Below are 25,268 nucleotides of genomic sequence, written 5' to 3'. Positions count from 1 at the left end.
TTCCAGTTTAACACGATGAATAAGTTAACATATTACAAAAACAAACCATTTAGATTCAAAAGTATGTTACTATCAATGATTTTTGACTGACAGGAATTATTTACGGTATCTCATTCTCGATAGCTTTCGGGGGCTTCGTCCCTTTCGAACCCACTTACCAGCGGGTGCTTTAACATTGAGCGGTTGGCACCCCTCATATCCCTCGCCAAGGTTCGGGCGTACACGTAAAAATGACCCAGCTACGCCACTGAATGGGGAGATAATTTTGAAGAAGTAGAATCCTGACTGTATGAATAACATTTCTGTATATATACAAATTGACAACGTTCCGCCTTGTGATACGCTTTTCGTACAATACTATTTTAAGGATCTACTTTGCTGGAGCTCACCTTCACTAGTTTATTCGAATGATATTTTCAAAATATTTCTGTTATTTTATTTGCACGACAAAATGAAAGACGATATAATATCAATGGGTGTACATGCAATTTTTTGGCATTTTTAAAAATGTGTATTTATTATATGTCAATAAAAGGAATCCCAGAAACAAACAAACAATCTTTTGTCGAGCAGTTGAAGGCTGTGCACCGCATTTTTTTCATTATGCTTGTAAGGTGTCATTTTATCGCGCTCTTGTAGCATGTTTTCCCTTCCTGTTTATTTGCATGTCTTTTGGCAAATTCATTTTAAAAATTAAACCCTCTACTGTAAAAAAAGATACATATGGTAATCTTTGCATTTGAAGCACGTCTTATTTTCTTCTACCTATAGGATAAAACTCTCATATTAATATGTGTATACCAACACGATTAATCATTTGATACAAAAAGATAGTTATATAAATACCGATATTTCTTAGAATTGAGGGTCATCCTTTAAAAGTTACGGTCATCATTTACAAATTACGGTCATCTTACAGTGAGTTGACTGTTACTGTTGCTCTCCACCAATTGCAACTCATTCAAAATTTTGACCCAATTGCAATTTGTTTTATTAAACCAAATTGTTCAACTGGTCAGAATATTGAACAAATTGTTCAGTCAAAATGTGAAAGTGCAAGGTGATAATATAAAACATACTTACAATCCTATAAGACTTTAACTCCACTTTAATGATGTTGAGACAAAATTAGTTTATCAGTTTGTATAGATATATTATAGTCATTTCCATGCTGAAGAGGAACTGTTTATTTTGAATTGCTATAAAATTGTCCAAACTAAGCTTTCATATAGTTTTTCTTTCTAAAAGTATTCTATATTTATAAGAATCAGATATCATTTTAAATAAAACATCATATATTCAGTAAAATATGTGTGAAATAACAATATGCTATTGATAAGTTTTCAGGGGAGATAACCTAAAATATTATTCTTTTGAATAAAGACTTTTTGAAAGAAAAGTTATTATCACCCCCATAGAAACTTCCTACAAACATATATTGCAATTTTACACATATTTTACTGAATATGAAATGTTTTAATTCACAAAATGTCTGATTCTTATAAATATAAAATTGAGAATGGAAATGGGGAATGTGTCAAAGAGACAACAACCCGACCATAGAAAAACAACAGTAGAAGGTCACTAACAGGTCTTCAATGTAGCGAGACATTCCCGCACCCGGAGGCGTCCTTCAGCTGGCCCCTAAACAAATATATACTAGTTCAGTGATAATGAACGCCATACTAATTTCCGAATTGTACACAAGAAACTAAAATTAAAAAAATACAAGACTAACAAAGGCCAGAGGCTCCTGACTTGGGACAGGCGCAAAAATGTGGCGGGTTAAACATGTTTATGAGATCTCAACCCTCCCCCTATACCTCTAGCCAATGTAGAAAAAGTAAATGCATAACAATACGCACATTTAAAATTCAATTCAAGAGAAGTCCGAGTCTGATGTCAGAAGATGTACTAGTAACCAAAGAAAATAAACAAAATGACAATAATACATAAATAACAACAGACTACTAGCAGTTAACTGACATGCCAGCTCCAGACTTCAATTAAACTGATTGAAAGATTATGATTTCATCATATGAATATCAGGCACAATCCTTCACTATTTTAGATTATCTCCCCTGAAAACTTATCAATAGCATATTGTTATTTCACACATATTTTACTGAATATATGATGTTTTATTTAAAATGATATCTGATTCTTATAAATATAGAATACTTTTAGAAAGAAAAACTATATGAAAGCTTAGTTTGGACAATTTAATAGCAATTCAAAATAAACAGTTCCCCTTCAGCATGGAAATGACTATAATATAACTATACAAACTGATAAACTCATTTTGTCGCAACATCATTAAAGTGGAGTAAAAGTTTTATAGGATTGTAAGTATGTTTTATATTATCACCTTGCACTTTCATGACTTGTCTGTGGTTTTCTACAGCAGTTGGTTCAAATTTCTGACCAGTTGAACAATTTGACTTTATAAAACAAATTGCAATTGGGTCAAAATTTTGAATGAATTGCAATTGGTGGAGAGCAACATTAACAGTCAACTCACTGTAAAAGCAGTTACGGTCAGCCTTGTTATGAATCGCTGATTCTGTTACGGTCATCTCGATTGTGATTTACGGTCATCTTGGCGATTTTTTCAAATCGAATTTCCCGTTTCATGCACATTTCTCAGAAGTAATTAGTGATTTCCGAGTGATTCTTTTATAAATTTACATCGTTTCAATGTATGATTTGTAAAGAAACTGATATAGAAACACTTTAACAGACAATACAGAAACTGACCTAATTTTTCATCCGACATCTTGGGATGACCGTGAATGCAGTTACGGTCATCAGCTTTACCCCAGTGAATAATTACCTGTGGGGAAGATCTCAAACCTCTTTCTCAACCTGGTTTATTTTGGTACCTTCTGGGGGAATGAAAAAAGTGCACTGCAAAATCCTGATAAGTTTTTATTTTTCTAAAACATAAAACCTATTTGAAATGTATTTATCTAGGGCATGCTATGCCTTAAAACTTTTCCCGGTGTACAGGTTTGTCTGCACTCAGAGTAAATTTTAAGGTGAAATTAGAGGTAACCGGTGAGATCACGAACCGACGAATAATTACGAACGAACGTATTGGGAGCAGTGATTTTCATATTGGGTAAAGCTCATTAAAATCGAATAATCGACTAAAATATCCCTTGACACTTCACAAAGTTTCCTTTATTAGAAATCAATGATAAAATACGAGCTTTCAAGTATAAGGATGGATATATAAGACTATGTATTTTTAACTTATATTCCGGAAGTGCCTATGTGCGGATTAAAACGAAACAGTACGTATAAATGTATACCTGTAGTGATCACCTTCTACACTTTTAATAGTCACGTGGAATGATAGCATGATTTAATCATGGGGACACTCTTTTAAATACCACTGTGCATGTGTTTGATAGAAAACATATAGAAGGTATTGAATATATATTTGTTCAAAATTAAACATTTAAAATAGTAGGGACTGATCATTTAACTTAAAGTTTTTTTTATGCGGCGCGGCAAATCATTTTTTTACATTTAACATTATTTTTTTGTGGTAATCATCCAAGATAAGTTTTTTTCTTCCTTCCCTGGCCAGATTAATTGTTTTCTCAAAATTCAGAATCAAATATATTATTTCCGAAAGAACAAACACCCCCCCCCCCCCCGGCCCCCTCTTCATGTTAAAAATGATTTTTGCAAATTTCCTACAAGGGACTGTCCCTTACCAGAATTTGCAACAAATAATAAGAAAAAAAATCATTTGAACCCCCCCCCCCCACCCCCATTTTCCCCCGTCGTTTTCCTACTATATTATTTTATATCGATATCGCAGTTATAGCGGGTTTGATCATCTATATTTGAGGAGGGTATAAGGAGGCAATCATTTGATTTTGAGGGGCCGGTGTGGCACCGTTAAAGTCCACAATTCCTCTAAAGTACACAACACCGCTAAAGTACACAACAATTTTACGCTAAAGTCCACAACGCCGTTAAAGTCCACAAACTTTCCGCTAAAGTCCACAAATAGACTTCCGCTAAAGTCCACAAGAAAACACCGTTAAACTTTAGCGGAGGTCATTTTGTGGACTTTAGCGGAAAGTTTGTGGACTTTAGCGTAAAATTGTTGTGGACTTTAGCGGTGTTGTGGACTTTAGAGGAATTGTGGACTTTAACGGTGCCACAGGCCGGCCTTGCAGATTTGGTCAGTCAGATTATTCATTTTAGAAAAATTCAACTGCTACACGCAAGATTATTTATTACACAAAAAAAGTCATGTATTATTTTACTGTATAATAGAATTTGGAGGCCATTTCTTTTTTTGGTGGAAACCAGCATATTTATTACTTTTTTTCCCTGGCCAATAAATTTATTTACAAAATCGGCCAGTTCCGATCCTAGAATCAAAGGGTCGTCCCCAAAGCCCAATTTAGTATGCGGTATTGCTGGTATTATTTCAGATATTTGGTCCGGGGAAAAAATAGTACGCCGAAAAAGAATTGGAACTAAATACGGTGGAATTATAAAATTATATTATTATATCTTATGTGGTTATTCATCGTTTATTCTGCGAAAGAACACATAGTATATATGAAGTTTTCTGTTCGATTTTCGATTTTTTGTTTTTTCCCTAAGTACAAAGAGTACAAGGAATCTCCCTCCCTTTTTTGTTATTTAGCTGATTCTAAACAATGATCCGGATTAATACAAATTTTCAGTTAATCGTTTCTTAAGCTTTGCATGTATGCACCCAAAGAGGGGTCACTTCCTATTTAAAAGTATATACAGACGTTCCGCTAGAATTGGTCATTTTTCAAACTTGTTAAATACATGACTGGGTATGACATTTTTTGGAGAACGGCTATGATTTTCATGATGGTCAAAGTTTTTTTTCGCCTGCTACATGTTCAATGTAGAAAATCAAGGATTGGGGGGGGGGGGGAGGGGGGGGATGAAATTTTCTATCCTGCTTTTTTATTTTGAAATAAAAATGAGTGCTGCCTTTTTTTCTTCGGCGCTTCCGTCGATTTAAAAAATGGGTAACACACGGCCACCGAAAGCTTCATTTTTGTCGAGCCTAGGGGGTCGAGTGGTCTAGATTGCCGGACATCTAACATTGTTGTGCTATTATTTAGAGTATTTATGTATATAATATGTGTTTTCAGCCATGTATCGCCTTCACTGGTGACCCAATGTATCAATTTATCGTCGAATTGTCACTTGCTCAGACGTACTTATAATACACATACGGTGGATTCATTAATATTCGTTGGATACTAATTTACGTGCATTTCGTTGGCACAGGGGAACCACGAAATGAAATGTTTGACGAATTAAATTTTTTTCATGAGGAGTGAATGTATACTTTGTCAAAACAACGAATATCCACAAATATACAAGTTTTCCTCAAACCACGAAAATTGGTACCCACGAAAATAAATGAATCCACAGTATATATATAATAAGAACATAATTTATTAAAAATAAGAAAGCGTTTCTTTTTATTTTCTTATGATTTCATTATGGCCTGTCCTGCCTTTTTATTTTAGCCCCCCCCCCCCCCCCCCCCCCCCTTACAAATCAAACGGTCGTTCCCTACTGTAGATGTTGGCCAGGATTATTTTTTTTTTACCAAAATCAGAATCAAAATATTTTTTCTAAAAAATAAAAGCCCAACTCACCACCCCCACTCCCACCCGACAATGCTCCGTGAACTGACGATGACATACAAAATCAAAAGAATAAAACAGACAATAAGCGTATCAATCAATAAAAAATGCACTTATAATCAAAGCGAGATAATCATGAACAGTTAGGCATCCTAACTCGAAATTAATGATCCCGCTTCGTGTCATACCGCAAAGTAGGTGATACGTTCGTGATTCGTACATGATTCGTGATCTCACCGGTTACCTCTATTACGACAATTTTAGCCGAAAGGTCCACATGAACCTTAAATGAAGCATGGTCTTTTTAATAAGCTCGGATTCACATAATATTTTTTGATATATCTGCAGATGCAGATACGTCAATAGTTAGGCCAAATAAAAATATATGTGTGGTTCCAGTAACCCTACCTTCCCTACTTTATCACCTCAAAATTAGCCTACCCTAAAGATTTTATTGTCTTTTTTCATTAAGCACTGTTAAAGTCAGAATGTTGCTCCCATAGACTCAATGTAAAAAAAAAATAAAATAAAAAAAAAAATCCCTACCTACCTACCCTAACTTTTTTCAGATGTAACTGGAACCACACATACTTTTTTATTTGGCCTTATCAAAGGTACGAGGATTATAATTTAGTACGCCAGATGTGCGTTTCGTCTACATAAGACTCATCAGTGACGCTTATATCAAAATATTTATAAAGCCAAACAAGTACAAAGTTGAAGAGCATTGAGGATTCAAAATTCCAAAAAGTTGTGCCAAATACGGCTAAGGTAATCTATGCCTGGGATAAGGAAATCCTTAGTTTTTCGAACGTATACGTTACGGTTGATACGTAAAATGTAAAAGACCGACCTCTATTAGTAGTGTTCTGAAAACCTATTCATCATTTTGCATTCCCTGTGCACGTATACAGTTCTGCAGTGACAAATATAATTAATTAATGAAAACATCAGGAATTCTTGAAAGAATATGACAGTCTTGTAATGTATCCAAGTCATAATCAAAGAAGAACTTGGTTAATGTTTTAAATCAGACAATTGTTCTGTGCGATTTTGAGATGTTGATAGAATATTGTATACTATAAAATTGAGAATGGAAATGGGTAATGTGTAAAAAAAAAACCCGACCAAAGAGCAGAAAACAGTCGAAGGTCATCAATGGTCTTCAATGCAGAGAGAAAATCCCGTACCCAGAGTCATGCTTCAGCTGGCCTCTAAACAAAAAAAGTATACTAGTTCAGTAATAATGGACGTCATGCTAAACTCCAAAATATACACAGGAAACTAAAATTAAAGATCATACAAGACTAACAAAGGCCAGAGTCTCCTGACTTGGGACAGGCTCAATAATGCGACGGGATATACATTTTTTTTTAAATTTCCCATTTACAACATAACACAATCTGATAATTTGTATTTTTTTTAACACTACTTATTAAAGTTAACACCTTTAATTTGATTCACAACTACAAGACCATTACTGATTTTTTTTTCAGACTATTGTTTTAGTAGATTATTAATAATATAACTTTTCAAATAATTATTGACACTAATAATTATTGGAGATCGGATCAAACAATGTATCTGTTAATGGAGCAATTATCAATATATCGTATACAAAGGAAATCTCCTCGGGGACTAACTGGACAAAATTCCGGATTGATATTTTGATAACAATTTCAAAATTTAATTATTGATTGAGGGTTTGAGCTTCAATTTCTGGAATACATGATACGGTTATATGCTGTACACTGTAATATATAATTCATATGTAATTAAAACTGCAACGGTTAGTAAAAAAAGCTTAATGACACCCTTGTTGATACCGCTTTGAACATGTGATTCATTGATCTTAATTTAATTTCTGATGATGATGAACACCTATTCAGATGATTAGGTATTCATCATTTTGCATTCCCTGTGCACGTATACAGTTCTGCAGTGACAAATATAATTAATTAATGAAAACATCAGGAATTCTTGAAAGAATATGACAGTCTTGTAAACCTTTTATAAACAGACCAAATATTCTAAAATTTCAAGGTCTCATGAATAGTAGCAACCCGTCTGAACTAAACAATTTGTGCAAGTTTATAAGAATTATTATTAAATGCCTAGAATCTCCTGGGTAATCACTTTATGTCTCTATTTTTACATTTGTATTTAAAATTTATACTATGTTAATTTATTTGTATATGTCTCTGTACCATTGCACTTTGGTTTACGAGAATAAAGATATATATGTAATGTATCCAAGTCATAATCAAAGAAGAACTTGGTTAATGTTTTAAATCAGACAATTGTTCTGTGCGATTTTGAGATGTTGATAGAATATTGTATACTATAAAATTGAGAATGGAAATGGGTAATGTGTAAAAAAAAACCGACCAAAGAGCAGAAAACAGTCGAAGGTCATCAATGGTCTTCAATGCAGAGAGAAAATCCCGTACCCAGAGTCATGCTTCAGCTGGCCTCTAAACAAAAGAAGTATACTAGTTCAGTAATAATGGACGTCATACTAAACTCCAAAATATACACAGGAAACTAAAATTAAAGATCATACAAGACTAACAAAGGCCAGAGTCTCCTGACTTGGGACAGGCTCAATAATGCGACGGGATATACATTTTTTTTTAAATTTCCCATTTACAATATATAACACAATCTGATAATTTGTATTTTTTTAACACTACTTATTAAAGTTAACACCTTTAATTTGATTCACAACTAACAAGACCATTACTGATTTTTTTCAGACTATTGTTTTAGTAGATTATTAATAATATAACTTTTCAAATTATTATTGACACTAATAATTATTGGAGATCGGATCAAACAATGTATCTGTTAATGGAGCAATTATCAATATATCGTATACAAAGGAAATCTCCTCGGGGACTAACTGGACAAAATTCCGGATTGATATTTTGATAACAATTTCAAAATTTAATTATTGATTGAGGGTTTGAGCTTCAATATCTGGAATACATGGTACGGTTATATGCTGTACACTGTAATATATAATTCATATGTAATTAAAACTGCAACGGTTAGTAAACAATGCTTAATGACACCCTTGTTGATACCGCTTTGAACATGTGATTCAATGATCCTAATTTAATTTCTGATGATGATGAATAGATGAATAAATGGACGAAGATGACACAAGGTATTTATTGAATACAAATTTCAAATATTTATTTGCAACTAGGATTCATTAAATTGTTTTAAAAGTTTACTGTTTGAATCCAATTTTGAACTTTCCATAACGATGCAACACTTTGGTATATCAGAAAAAGAGTGGTATCTCAGAAATAGAGACAGTCGCTACAAACAATAATACAATATTTTAAATATCTAATCGACAATTATGCAAATAGAAGACGATTTGTACTAGAATGCGTCTTTATCTAAATTCTTTCGAATGAATTGAGAATCAGATAACGAAGTGATGTTTTCTAAGAAAGTATAAAGTAATTGTAATTCGTAGGTTGTCGTTGGTTGTAGTGTTCCTTTTTGTATTTCACTTGATTTAAAAATATTGTTAATTTTCACCAACTCCTTCGTGATGATTTGTTTGTCATGTACATGTTTCTATAAGTTAGTTCCGTTTTGCTGGCATTTGCACTTGGCTTCTCAGATTTCAAAAAACGTTATATTGTCATCAATAAAAAAAAACCCTTGTACATCGGAGAGCATTTTTAAAATATGCGTAATTCCGTTATTAATATCCTTCAACGACACCAACCTTGAGCTTTAATGGAAGACTTATAGTGATTTGTTTTATTTGAGTGCATTAATTTGTCGTATTGTTTTGAAAATCAGACATTTTCATAATTTTCATAATGTCTACGGTGGCAGTGGGTTTCGGATATTTTAGGGAGCAATCATTTGACTTTTAAGGGGGCTTGGATGAAAAGGGTATTCCTGCATTTATTTTTAGTTGTAATCTCTGTCAAGCCGTTTATTTTTCATCTATTTGGTCCTGATTTTTAAAAGTTAGTTTGTCCTGATATTTTTACATACATTTTCATCCTGCTTTTGTTAATAACCACCCTCCCCTCCCTTAAAAAAATAAATGGTAACTCCTTAATATGGTATCATGGGTTTCGTCAAAAAAATGTATTTCTATACTCTTGCATTTTCCAGATTTAAGGACGTCCTTATGTGAGGTTTGTGATTTTTTGTTAAATGTTCGGCCTCTTTGTTTTTTCTCCCTTCGATCTAGGTTAAAATATTTTGCACCATAACGCCCAGTTTGCTTTTCATCTAAGACTTCAATGGCTCATAAAAGGTCATTTGCCAAAATTTTAGCAGATTCTAGATTTCCTTTCTTTTGAAAAAAGAGAAAAAGAGTGATGTCCCCTTGTAGGATGGAACCTAAACATCACTCACACTAAAGTTTTTGTGTTGATTACTAAGGCAGCAACCATTTGATTTTCTGGGGGGGGGGGGGGGGGGCTATGGTTTTTTTTTCTGGACAAATTTTTTTTTTCGCCTGCGGCGAAAAACAATCTATTTTTTTCGTGACAAGTCGAAAACAATTTTTTTCTTTCAATTTTAGCATTACATATAGTGGCAGCTGAGGGTGAAACAAACAATTTTTTTTTCTCAGAATCAAAAACAAATTATTTTTTTTCTCCAAAAACTGGAAACAAAAAACCATAGCACCCCCCCCCCCCCCCCCCCCAGAAAATCAAATGGTTGCCGCCATTAATTTAATTTCTGATGATGATGAATAGATGAATAAATGGACGAAGATGACACAAGGTATTTATATATATTTATATATCTGATATGCAAACTAGACTTATGTGTTAACCTTTGAACTTAAAGTTTGCTGAAAGTATAACTTGAGTGTAAAAATGTCACTGAAAGAAACGGCAGCACTTCTCGCTGAAAGTCGAAAAATAATCAACCAATCAAAAGAAGCTGATTCTTATGTACTTTTAAACATGATCGTCAAAATCGTTACGACCATGGATAATAGAATGCAAAAAATAGAGAAAGGCGTAAATAAAATTGATGAGCTGAAAACTATTATCACATCTGTAGTAGCAAGAGTTGGGGATTTGGAAAAAACCGTTCACGACGTAAAATTAAAACATTCTGAGATGGAGAGCAGTATTGAAGGCATCAGCAATGTATTTGACGAAGTAAATAACATTAATAAAGAATACAAGGCCAAACTACAAAATCTTTCGTCAAAATTTATTCAACTAGAAAACGCAACAAAATTTGAAATCGGAAAACTTAGGGTAGAAAACGAAAAGATAGAAAAACTTGAATCAAACATCTTAGACCTACAGTGCAGGTCAATGAAAAACAATTTTATTTTTTCTGGCTAAGCTTACAATAAAAATGAAAATTGTGAAGCAAAATTGAGAAATTTTATCTACGAAGAGATTCAAATTGAACACCATATAGAATTCGTTAACGTTCATAGATTTGGGAAAATTGGACGGAATAGAGGCAAATCAATTGTTGCGCGTTTCATTTACCGACGCGACCTCGAATGCGTTCTCCAAAAAGCATTTCGCTTCAGAGGAAAGCCATTTAGTATAAATGAACAATTCCCGACAGAAGTTGAAGCCCGCCGTAAGAAACTGTATCCTGTTATGAAACAGGCGAAGCAAGACGGTAACCAGGTGTCTATCATACAGGACAAACTATTCATTAACGGAGAACAATTCGAAATTACAGAACACATTGATATACATGATCAGAACAGAGGACATCCAAATGGAGGGTTCAGAGACATAATGATGACCCCAGCAAATACTAACGGTCGCCCTTATAAACGACAAAGATCTGGATCAAGCCCAAGTAGCGAATCAACTCAACTATAGGAATGCCTAGGAGAGCAACCAACATTTGACAGATGTAACTTTTAACTGTAACAATACTTTAAATACTACTAAACATGTATACATAAGAAGTGATGTAAATATTTTGTGTCTAAACTGTTGTGGTGTTAAAAAAAGATTAAACTATCACGAATTTCAATCATTGTTGAGTAATAATGATATAATTTGTTTAGTAGAAACAAAAACTGACAATGCAGATATTATTGATTTACCAGGTTATGAATTTAGGATGAAAAATAGAAAGAAAGTGTCGAGAAATAGGTCGGGTGGTATAACTTTAGGGTACAAATTAGAACATGCAAATAAAATTAAAATTTTAACAACTGACAGTCAGTTTGTTCTTTGGTTCAAAGTATCGTCAGATTTACTTGATATTGATGATGACATAGTTTTTGGCATAGTATATATTCCTCCGGAATACACAAATTACTCATCTCAAGATGCGTATAGTCAGTTAGAAAATGAATACATTATTTTTTCTAATAAATATAAATATGTGTCATTACTTGGTGATTTCAACGGACGAACAGCAGACGACGACGATTTTGTTATTATACATAATGATAAACATACCGATAATATTACAGATTTTATAGAAAATAAAGTGTATATGCTTGACGAATTAAATATTCCAAAAATTCTTTGGACAGGGTAAAAAATGGATACAGGAAACGATTGTTAGATTTATGTAAAGGAAACAATATATTTATTGTAAATGGTCGAATTGGTGATGATAGACAGTATGGTAAATTAACATGTAGAAATAGCAGTATTGCAGATTATTGTATTAGTAGTGTTCAGTTGTTAAAATATTTTACTAATTTTCATGTACTTGATTTTTGCAGCTTATATTCTGATGTTCATTTGCCATTACAGATAACTTTGACAAGCACTAAGCAAAATGTTGTAAACAATCAGTGTTTAAATACTGGAACAGATACATGTAATCGTCCAGAAAATATTAAAAAATTGGGACAATGGTAAAATTGTGGATTTTCAAAATGGGATAGATGTAGAAGAGATTTACACTCTAATTGAAGATATTAATAAAGTTGAATCAAATATGGACAAAAATGAAATGAACCTGATTGTTAATAACATGTGTGATTTATTTTTGGATTTTGCTAGGGCAACATTTGGGGTAACCAAAACTTGCGGGTTAAAGAAATATAAAAACAAGCCTGTAAAATTGGATAAAGAATGGTTTGATTATGATTGTAAATTTGCTCGCCAAAATTATCGCAAACTCAAACGAAAATTGAAGAAAATACAAATATTCCAACTCTAAACCCGAATGATATCGATAGGCTTAATGGAAATTTAAACAGAGGAATTTCTAAAGACGAAATTCTTAAGGGCATCAAAAACCTGAAAAATGATAAAGCATTTGGGGATGATCGTATAATAAACTAATATATCAAGTCTACAGCTAGTCTATTTATTGAATTATACGAAAAATTATTTAACGTTATATTTCGCACTGGTATTATACCTGACAGTTTGTTAATTGGTTACATTAAGCCTGTTTATAAAAATAAAGGTAGCAAGTTGGACCCCAAAAATTTTAGACCAATTACCATTTTAAGTTGTATGGGGAAACTTTTTACCGCAATTTTATGCGAGCGACTAAATCTTTTCTCTGAAGAATTCATGATTTTAAACGAAAACCAATGTGGTTTTAGAAAGGGTTATTCAACAACCGATAATTTATTTGTGATTCATACATTGTTCGAAATTTTAAAGTTAAAAAAGAAAAAACTATTTTGTGCATTCGTCGATTTCGAAAAGGCTTTTGACACGATATGGCGAGATGCACTGTGGTACAAAATACTTTTAAATAATATGAATGGATGTATGTATAATGTAATTGTAAATATGTATCAAGGTACAAAGTCATGTATTTCATATAACAATGCCTTATCTAATTTCTTCCCATGTAGTAACGGGGTTAGACAAGGCGAAAATTTATCGCCTTTTCTTTTTTCTTTATTTTTAAATGATCTTGATTCTTTTTTGCAAAACTGTCACCTAGAGGGCCTAAAATCAGTATCAAAAGAGCTTGAGGAAAAACTTGTCATTTTTTATAACTTTTTATCATTCTGTACGCTGATGATACTGTTTTGATGGCCGAATCAGAAACTGAACTTCAAAAACTTATAGATTGTTTCCAAGATTACACAGATGTATGGAAGCTTAAAGTTAATGTTGATACAACAAAGGTCGTGGTTTTTTCAAGGAGACGACCATCATGTAATTTTCAATTTTTATTTAATGGCAAAAAACTGGATATTGTTGATGAATTTAACTACTTAGGAATAGTTCTAACAAGAACAGGCAATTTTGATAAAACAAAACAGTTTAATGTAGAAAAAGCTATCAAGGGTCTTTACGAAGTGTTAAGACTAGGTCGTCTACATAATCTTTCTATATATAGCCAGCTGGATTTATTTGATAAAATGGTAAAGCCAATACTACTGTACGGTTGTGAAGTATGGGGTATTGGCAATAACGACATGATTGAAAGGGTACATCTAAAATTTTGTAAATTGTTATTAAGTCTGAAAACATCTACACCCTCTTATATGATTTATGGGGAGCTTGGGAGATATCCTATAGACTTGGACATAAAAACTAGATTGATTTCATTTTGGGGAAAAGTAAACTCTGGTAAAGAGACAAAACTATCATATAGTTTATATAAATTGTGCTATCACATGTCTATTAACGACAATGTGAATTTTTCATGGTTAAACAGAATAAAGACTATTCTGAACGAATGTGGTATCCCAAATGTATGGGAAACGCAATCTTTTATAAATTGCAAGTGGTTAGTTTCATTCATCAAACTTAGACTTAAAGATCAGTGTGTACAAGTCAGGCATTCTTTACTTGAAAACTCGCCAAAAGCACTAAATTATAAACTTTTTAAAGATATTTTTTGGAACAGATTATTTTAAAATTCTTGGGAACAAACTGTCTTTTGATTTGTGTAGATTTAGGACCACAAATCACAAGCTCCCTATTGAACAGGGTAGATGGAACAATATAGTTAGAAACAATAGAATTTGTCTTCTATGTAACAAAAATGATATTGGTGATGAATTGCATTATATATTAGAATGTAAATACTTTGAAGAAAACAGGAAACATTGTCTGTCACATTATTATTTAAAAAATGCAAATATTGTCAAATACAAACAGATTATGTCTTCAAAAAACTAATCAGTATTGATTAAATTATGTAAATTTATAAAGATTTTTAACACAGGTGTATGTGCTCCTGGCTAAAATGGACTTCATATATTGTCTTAGCAACTATTTTGTTTGTTCTGTCTTGTTGTAAATATTGTACATAATTGCATGTCTTCTCTATACCAATGTATATGGTTTACTGAGAATAGAAATATATAAATTGATTTGAGACCCAAATAAAACCTCAATCTAATTAAAAACCGATCTCTCATCGCTCCTGTTTCTGATATGTCGCGTGGGAGATCTAACGAAACCGGCTTTTAGGTCACATGTGAGTGAACTAAAAGTTATGAATTTATAAAGATATGCAAATGAGTTGACGACCTATTAATAAGCCAATCAAAAAAGTTTATGAATTATTTTGACTGACGATTTCGTCGTAAATAAAATGAGTTACATCCCTTTGCCTTACGTTAAACTTCCAAGATCGTGGAAGACTCAATTTCATTGGTCGAAAAAGACACACCTACGAGGTCACTCACATGTGACCTCAAAGCGGGTTTCGTTAGATCTCCCACGCGACATATCAGAAACAGGAGCGATGAGAGATCGGTTTTTAATTAGATTGATAAAACCTATACTAACAGTGTGTTAATTTACGTTTTTTGATTGAGTTAAGCCTTTTATTTTATCGTGTGTCTTTCTATGTTGTGATGTTATATTATTATTTCAGTAAAAGGGAGAAGGTTTGGTACCATTAAAACGTTTAATCCCGCTGCAAATGTTTGCACCTGTCCTTAGTCAGGAATCTGATGTACAGTAGTTGTCGTTTGTTTATGTGATTTATACGTGTTTCTCGTTTTTTATGTAGATTAGACCGTTGGTTTTCCCGTTTAAATGGTTTTACACTAGTAAATTTGGAGCCCTTTATTGCTTGTTGTTCGATGAGAGCCAATGCTCCGTGTTGAAGGCCGTTCATTGACCTATAATGGTTTATTTTTATAAATTGTTATTTGGATGGAGAGCTGTCTCATTGGCACTCACACCACATCTTCCTATATCTATATAAGATAAAAGTCCGAGTTAGACTTTTCCAGCCATTAATTTTCTTTAAAAAGAGCTCCATAACCGATCATAACATATCAATATTATTTTTTTTAGCTAATTTGGCTCCTGAAGTTTGCTCTTTTGACCTAAAGTATCAGTTTTCAATTCTAGATTTTTTTTAAATTTCACTTATTTACATCCTCGACTTCGCTAGCCAAGGGTTACAATCCGATTCCCCCCTCCCTTGGCTAGCGAAGTTGGCTACACCTATTAAAATAAATTTCTTTTGTTATAAAGGTATGGACCAATTGGCGAGGAAAAGTAATGAAGATATTTTCTTGTCTAGGACACCATCTGTAGTATGGCCTTCTGATGTTGTGAGGAATGACGTAACGACCAACAAAAACAGTGATTCCAATCAAATCTTAAAACACGTATTAACTGATATAGCATCTAGATCTACTGTGCATGGCATATCAAATATTGTGTCTTCAAAGTCCATCTATACAAGATTAGTGTGGATATTAGCATTCCTTGCCTGTTTAGGTCTCGTTGTGTATCAGCTGGTCAAGATATTTGTTCTGTATGCGTCTTTTCCAACCCAAACTACATATAAATTAGGCCGTCACTCCGATTTTCCATCGGTAACTGTCTGTAATAATGGATATGCTGAATACGACTACTCGTATGTAAGTTTGGAATAGAAATAAATGGTTAAAATATATTATTTTCTTAAAGAGAGAAGGAAAATGATAAATGGATATTTAAACTAATAAGTCGAAAACAAACTGACATGTCATAAAAAAAAAAACCCAAAGAAAACGACGAAAAGACAATCAGCAACACATAAAACACAACATTGAAAATTACATGAACAGCACATGTGTTTTCGTAAAACATCTGTGTAAAAAATGACAACAATCCATGATATTTTAACCTTTAGCTTTGGAGCTAGAAAATGTTAAATAATGTGGCAAAATAAACAAATAGAAAAGGAAAATAAATACACAAATAGAAAAATACTTACTATTATAGTTCCAACAATGAAGGGATTCTGAAACAAGAAAAACTGATATAAATCCATCTTTCTTACTTAAACCATATTACATTGTTCTATATGTATGGTAACATGTAAATTGCTCAAAGCGCATAACACCCAAAACATATTGTACTGTTACAAATGACAGATAGGACGGAACTACAGGTTAAAGTGCACTAAATGCAGAAACATTCGGAAAAATCCGCTGAAAATTCCAACAATTATTACTTTTCTTTTACTTAAAACTACTGTTCTGCCTATTTTTTTTCAAATTTCATCCAATGCAACATGATAGTTTTATAAAAAAAACATGATAAACAATTTGAGTTGATTTGGGCTCTGTTTGATATTGCAAATGTTTTTTTTCTTCTTCGATTTATCCATTTGGGAATAACAGTATTGCTTTACCAATGAATCTTATGTTTTAATTTTAATAATTATATATCGATAATAATCTACTGTTGCCGTGACACATCCATGGTAACCAAAGGTTACGATCCATTACGAGCGTAACCCTTGGCTAGCGAAGATGGTCGTGACATGACACATTCGGGCTATTCAAGTTGAAGCGGCTTCAGTTAATCAATGATCATCATTATAATGAATCGTGAATACCCATTTGCATATATACATCTCACTTGTTCACCCAGGGTAGTCCAATGATAATCTCAATCTGAATTACAAATTTATGAAATCATTATTAATATTTCAGCATCCGTTGGTGCCATTCATTTAAATCACACGCAATACAAACAAACACTTAAGCCTCGTTTCGATTACATTTTAATTCACCAGTTCTTGCAAAATTATACGTTCGCTTTGTAAGAAGCGAGTAAATAGACGAATATGTCATATGAGACCCAAACTAGTGTCTTGGAATTTGAGCAAACTTCGAATATTGATTGAATACGTGACGAAACTACATATCTACATCAAAAAAAGAGTATTTCAAAAATATGTTACAAATTTACTCAACTAGATAGATAGATATATTTATTTCAATAGCAGGGCCCATTATTAGCCAAGTAATTAATTACAATGTTGTTGGTTTTTTTATGACTGAGAGACACAAATAATCATTCTGACAGATATTTTACTCATGGATACTTTATATTGTAGACTCACCTTGTTGAAAATATGTTGGTGAACTGTAAATATGCTCAAGTCAATGGTTCTTGTGAAACGTAAGTATATGATTACTACATGTATATGGTTACTTCATGTATATGATGACTACATGTATATGATAACTTCATGTATATGATAACTTCATGTATATGATGACTTCATGTATATGATTATAACAGGGTGGTTTTAAGGCTCGCATAACAACACTCTGTTTAGGGTTCTTCATACTTTATTAATATTCAGGAAATATAATAAATACAGCCCTGAAATAATAATAACAAACATATAATAAAGTTATTAATTATCACAGTTACATATAAGGTAATCACATATTTGCATATATAATAGCTGACGTCATTTAATAAATACAAAGTTAAAATATCATAGCCATAACGAACGTAAACGTAGTATTAAGTATACGATCTACATTTGAATATAACTATCAAACATTCAATTAACATATATCAAGGTACCATAGTATATCAATAATACGTATATCAATAGAGATCAAGATAAGCCTTACCGATTTATGGAATCAGGCTATAACATCAACAGCATTACACTAGCATTATAACCAATGCTTTACTTCTATCATCAAATTTATGTCTGTATGATCAATGGGTCCTACAAACAATGTACAACACAATAAGTATTCAAATACACATTTCAGTTCCATATGATGACTACATGTATATGATTACTACATGTATATGATGACTTCATGTATATAATGACTACATGTATATATAACTACATGTATATGATGACTACATGTATATGATTACTTCATGTATATGATGACTTCATGTATATGATGACTTCATCTATATGATGACTTCATGTATATAATGACTTCATGTATATGATGACTTCATGTACTGACTACATGTATATGATGACTACATGTTTATGATTACTACATGTATATGTTGACTACATGTATATATGATAACTACATGTATATGATGACTACATGTATATGATGACTACATGTATATGATTACTTCATGTATATGATGACTACATGTATATGATTACTTCATGTATATGATGACTTCATTGTATATGATGACTTCATCTATATGATGACTTCATGTATATGATTACTTCATGTATATGATGACGACATGTATATATGATGACTACATGTATATGATTACTACATGTATATGATGACTACATGTATATGATTACTTCATGTATATGATGACTACATGTATATGATTACTTCATGTATATGATGACTTCATTGTATATGATGACTTCATCTATATGATGACTTCATGTATATGATTACTTCATGTATATGATTACTTCATGTATATGATGACGACATGTATATATGATGACTACATGTATATGATGACTTCATGTATATGATGACTACATGTATATGGTTACTACATGTATATGATAACTTCATGTATATGGTTACTACATGTATATGATGACTACATGTATATGATTGACTTCATGTATATGGTCACTACATGTATATGATGACTACATGTATATGATGACTACATGTATATGATGACTTCATGTATATGGTTTCTACATGTATATGATAACTACATGTATATGATGACTTCATGTATATGATGACTACATGTATATATGATGACTACATGTATATGATGACTTCATGTATATGATGACTACATGTTTATGGTTACATGTATATGATGACTTCATGTATATGGTTACTACATGTATATGATGACTACATGTATATGATGACTTCATGTATATGATTACTACATGTATATGATGACTACATGTATATGATTACGACATGTATATCATTACTATATGTATATGACGACTACATGTATATGATAACTTCATGTATATGATGACTACATGTATATGATAACTACATGTATATGATTACTACATGTATATGATGACTTCATGTATATAATGACTACATGTATATATGATAAATACATGTATATGATGACTACGTGTATATGATTACTTCATGTATATGATGACTTCATGTATATGATGACTTCATCTATATGATGACTTCATCTATATGATGATTTCATGTATATAATGACTTCATGTATATGATGACTTCATGTACTGACTACATGTATATGATGACTTCATGTATATGGTTACTACATGTATATGATGACTACATGTGTATGATTACTACATGTATATGATGACTACATGTATATATGATAACTACATGCATATGATGACTACATGTATATGATGACTACATGTTTATGATTACTTCATGTATATGATTACTACATGTATATGATGACTACATGTATATATGATAACTACATGTATATGATGACTACATGTATATGATGACTACATGTATATGATTACTTCATGTATATGATTACTACATGTATATGATGACTACATGTATATATGAAAACTTCATGTATATGATGACTACATATATATGATTACTTTTTACAATTTACACGACATTTCAGATAAACAATACAACAAAATAGCTTTATAACACGTAATGTTACATTTGGGTCGTAATGGGTTTAATGACGGTATTATCAGCTGATCTGATTTATGTAACAAACCTTTGTAAATTGTCCGTTAATAAATTTCGTAACCATTAGAAACTAAGGTTTCAAAATCCCTCAGGCAAAGTTGACCATAGATGGATTTGGCTATTCTATCAGTTTTTTTTTGTCATAAATAAAAAAATCTTCCTAAAAATAAATGTAAGAATACCTGTAATATGATAGTGTGGTGATTGTGGGTTTTTTTTGTCAAAATGTACAGTATGCCAATCTGATTAACATTCAGATTCTTCGAAACTCGCGTGCTCCAGTGACCATAAATTGAAGTCTAATCTATAATTCAACTTAATTGTACATCATTATTGTAGGCCTTCTTCTTATGTGTCATCGAAGTATGGAACTTGTTTTACATTTAATCCTCCTAACTATTTAACCAAGATTAGTGGTCTTCATGGGGGTAAGTATGAAACTTGATTCACTTTTAATCCTCCTCACTATTTAACCAAGCTTAGTGGTCTTCAAGGGGGTAAGTATGGACTTTGATTCACATTTAATCCACCTGACTATTTAGCCAAAATCCGTGATCTTCAATGCCATGAAAGCCATTCAAGATTTTACTTCGTCAAAATTATCTCCCCATTACGCCAGTTCATTTTCACAATCGTAGAAATGGAAGCCATTGTAGGGGTGACGCGCTGCCAATTTTGCTCTCGGAAACTGATAAATTTATCCACATTGCACCATTACGATCCTTATATGTCAGTTGTATTTTAACTAAAAGACAAATGTATCAACTAGCTAATGAGCATCAGTTAATTATCGTGTCTGCATTGATTCAACTTAAAACAATTGTCTGATCGGTTGTCAGATGGAATTTTCGAAAATTCATAAACATTTAAAAAAATTCTAATTAAATATTTCGTGGAAGGGCAGACTAGATTTTTTTAGTGGTTGAAGACTATAAACCCTAGTTTTCACACACACAAAAATTATAATTTTTCGAAGATATGCATTTTTATCATCCAACTTGAAAGACTGTCGTCAAGTACTTTCAGTAAAAAAAAATGGCTATTCGAACACACCTACTCTGTTTTTGTGATTCATTAGATAGGTATTTCACTTGACCCATACATTTCATCTTTTAGTACTGTGATTTTTTTTTATGTTATAAAGTCAACCTGTAGCTTTGATATATAAAAATGATAGAATCTGAAACGAGACGATGTATGAAATATTCTTGCTTTGTACGATATATTCAACTCAAACACACCCTAACATAAAAAGGTGCACTCGATTTTCTCTTTTCGATACAATTGTTACCCATTTTTTGGAATTTTTTCTTGAGTCACATAATGAAAGGGCAGACACGAAAAATACTGAACTAATAGATTGATATGTTTTCCGTCCGTGGTAATTTAAAAAAAAAAATCGGAGGTTATGCATTTTCTACATCCAACTTGAAAGATACCGATGTCGTCGACTTGATATCTAATTGTTCTGCTTAACTATGTACTAAATAAATTAGAAACTTATGCAAATGGTGTTTTTAAAATAAAACACTTCGTAATTGAGAAGAAAATTGTAATTTTGTTTGTTTCTATTAACTTTTAAAATTGTTGTCACTATAGTAAACATTACAGTAAGCATTTATCGCCTTCTCTAACAAAGAGCTTCGATTCTTTTGTTCTATTTCAACCGGGTTTCCGACTGAAAGCGGTTAGCATAGAACATGTTTTGCAACATGACTCGCTTATAATCCTCATAAATAGAAAGACAAGCTCAGTTTCTCTCCGCCATGAAAGCCGTAATTAAGTATAAAAAATGTTTTACAACTTGCTTCACGTATAGTCCTCCTTACTAGTAAGCCAAGCTCAGTTTCTTTCCGACATGGTGATCAAGCGTAGTTCGTCTAAAAAACTGAAACTGAACAGTATTGATATCATAATTTCGCATGTTTTGTCCATAAAACCTGATTGAAAACAAGCGTAATTGAACATGGCTTCATTAAAGGTAACAAACAAATTTGTAGGTCTGTTTGATTTTTAATTTCAAAAGTATGTTTATCAACATTTTTACCTACATAAGAAATGATTTTTTGTGGATCGAATCAGTCAACCAAATGGTCCGTACTCGTTTCATTTTTAATGCTGACATTCCATTCATTTTAATAGCTGAAAACATACATAACGTTTCTGACGCTAAGGTGTTAAGTTGAAGGTCACATGAATGGGTCTTTATAAAAAAAACATGCAAATTTTGAGGAGGGTATATTTTGAAAAATTATGTCATTGTTTAAATAATTAAAATGTGTCCCTCTATTCTATAGTATGGTAGCAACTATATATTTCGAAATATGCAAATTATGGGAAAAATGAAGAGTTTTTTTCAATTTTAACAATTTAAGGTCATCCTTTGATAGAATCGTGCCAATGGTGTTACCAATTTAAAACATGCATATAGGTACTAAATATTATTGTTAAACATCAAACAACTTTTCCAATTTGTTGTTTAGGTTTAAATTTCTACTTCTTGTCATTATTCATATAGCTGTGCATTTTATTTAAACATAAATTTCAGAATACATTGTCGTAAAAAATTTGGCTGTCCTAATTATGGCCGTTGTAAATACTTAAGAATTGAATGCTTCTTTTTGTAAATTTATTGGGGTGTAAAAGCGTTGACCGAAGTACATTTTGTATTTTTTGTATTCTAAAAATGTGCGCACGGTCAACGCTTTTACAACCCTATAAAGTTACAAAAAGAAGCATTCAATACTTATAATTACATTTTTTAGCTATGATCATGAAAACACGAATTTTATATATTTTTTTATTTAATTCACCTGTGCACTTTATTGTTGGACCACGTGTTATCATGAATGAAAAGTTGTATTGAGCAATGCAATTGCTTACGGAATAACACGTGATGTGCAGTTAGCCAATCAGAATAAAGTATTATAATGAAACATACATCTTATGTAATTATTTAAAAATACAATTAAACTGAAATATATGTAAAATGTACTATAAGATTAAATGATAAGAAAATGCATAATCCTTTGTATACGACCTAAAAACGCTATCATTTATGAATAAAAATCTAAAAAAAAAATATCGCATTTTTATATAGTAACACCACTGACCCTTCAGTAACTCCAATGACACAAAAGTCACCATTGACAACACATTTCATGATTTACTTTTATTAAGTACTGAACACAAAACAAAGAACAATGAGCAAAAAAAAAAAAGAAGAAAAAATAATTCTTGGGCTGAAATATCTCAAATTATATAACATATTATTGTATAGCAATATAATATTTCCCACAGAAAGTAACCAAAAGTTAGCGTGCAATAAATTCTAATATTGCACTAGTGCAATAAATCGTCAAAATTCATGACGTCATCAATAACAAAATCTTAGTTTAAACCAATTTTTACTTTCAAATATTATATTGCTATACAATAAAAGGGTTATTGCATGAATATTGGGGAATATTGTCCCTCGTAGAACATATATTGCACTCGCAAGCTCGTGCAATATAAAATTCTACTCGGGACAATATTCCCCAATATTCATGCAATAACCCTATAATATCAATAACTAAAAATGTCAATAGTGTTACTAAATAGTGTCATTGGTGTTACCAGCAGCATACACCAGTTTTTGAAAACTTTGTATATGCAATGCATGGTATTGTTTAAACATTGCTAAATAAGTATTGTTTTTCAAATACAATATGATGTTTCGCTTGTTAAACATGAAAGAAACACAAAAAAAATGCTGATTGTCATAATATATTCAGTGGTGTTATTTTTTACAAAGTGGTTTCACCATTGACAGTAACACCAATGATATACAGGTGTATTTTTAGATTTAGTTACAAAATAAGTGCTCCATTCCCCTATGTTTTATATTGTTCCTGGTGCATATAAACTCATCATAGATACCAGGACTAAATTTTGTATATACGCCAGACGCGCGTTTCGTCTACAAAAGACTCATCAGTGACGCTCGAATCCAAAAAAGTTAAAAAGGCCAAATAAAGTACGAAGTTGAAGAGCACTGAGGACCAAAATTCCTAAAAGTTTTGCCAAACACAGCTAAGGTAATCTATGCCTGAGATAGAAAAACCTTAGTATTTCAAAAGATTCAAAAATTTGTAAACAGTAAATTTATAAATATAACCATATCAATGACAAATTCTCATGTCAGCACAAAAAGCGCTGACTACTGGGCTTGTGATACCCTCTGGGAAATAAATCTCCACCAGCAGTGGCATCGACCCAGTGGTTGTAAATAAACTCACCATGCATGTTTCTACAATCAATATATTTCATAATTGAAAGTTCAGGAATTTTTTCCAAAAAATGATTTTTACAAGGGTACACCATAAATACTATTTTCATTTACGACATAGCTTCTACTTACTTTTACTATTTTTTTTACTAAATTTTCAACATAGATGTTTGTTTTCTTTTGCATAACCATTGCTAAGGGAGAAACTATTGTAAATGCTGAAATCTTAAGAAAGATAACTCTTACCTGACCAATTTGTCTTTTGGTTACACCATTGACTTAAAAAATGAGACTTTAGCTTTTGGTGATTTTTTTATTATAAAACCGACATACACCTCCCAAATCATTGAAAAATGTATGTATGTATCAAAATGCAATAAAAAGTGATACATCCTAATAATAAATGATATGAATAATAGTCCTTTTTCAGATCTGAAAAAAAAGAAAAGTTGATTCTGGCTATATTAAGAAAAAATTAAGAATGTTTTTATAACATTTCATACTGTAAACTGAATAT

General features: G+C 31.8%; 1 protein-coding gene across 7 annotated transcripts in view; it reads left to right on the top strand.

The window, feature by feature from the left end:
* Positions 1–3,162: 3,162 nt before the first annotated feature.
* The window catches only part of LOC143073392 (degenerin mec-10-like), a 41,818-nt gene continuing 19,712 nt past the window's right edge, over positions 3,163–25,268 (top strand). For 3 of the 7 annotated variants that reach the window (XM_076248955.1, XM_076248928.1, XM_076248901.1), the window contains exons 1-4: positions 10,378–10,436; positions 16,070–16,461; positions 17,931–17,995; positions 20,821–20,909. In XM_076248955.1, the coding sequence (XP_076105070.1) occupies positions 20,904–20,909 (6 nt within the window). In that variant the 5' untranslated portion in view covers positions 10,378–10,436; positions 16,070–16,461; positions 17,931–17,995; positions 20,821–20,903. Of the gene's footprint in view, positions 3,297–3,344; positions 3,431–10,377; positions 10,437–16,069; positions 16,462–17,930; positions 17,996–20,820; positions 20,910–25,268 lie in introns of those variants that run through there. The other 4 variants (XM_076248910.1, XM_076248919.1, XM_076248936.1 and 1 more) reach the window with 4 other exon arrangements.

Source organism: Mytilus galloprovincialis, chromosome 1 (genome assembly GCF_965363235.1).
Source record: "Mytilus galloprovincialis chromosome 1, xbMytGall1.hap1.1, whole genome shotgun sequence".
NCBI classification, from domain to species: Eukaryota; Metazoa; Mollusca; class Bivalvia; order Mytilida; family Mytilidae; genus Mytilus; species Mytilus galloprovincialis.
The sequence above is the reverse complement of the archived record's forward strand: the minus strand, read 5'-3'. Positions and strand labels throughout refer to the sequence as shown.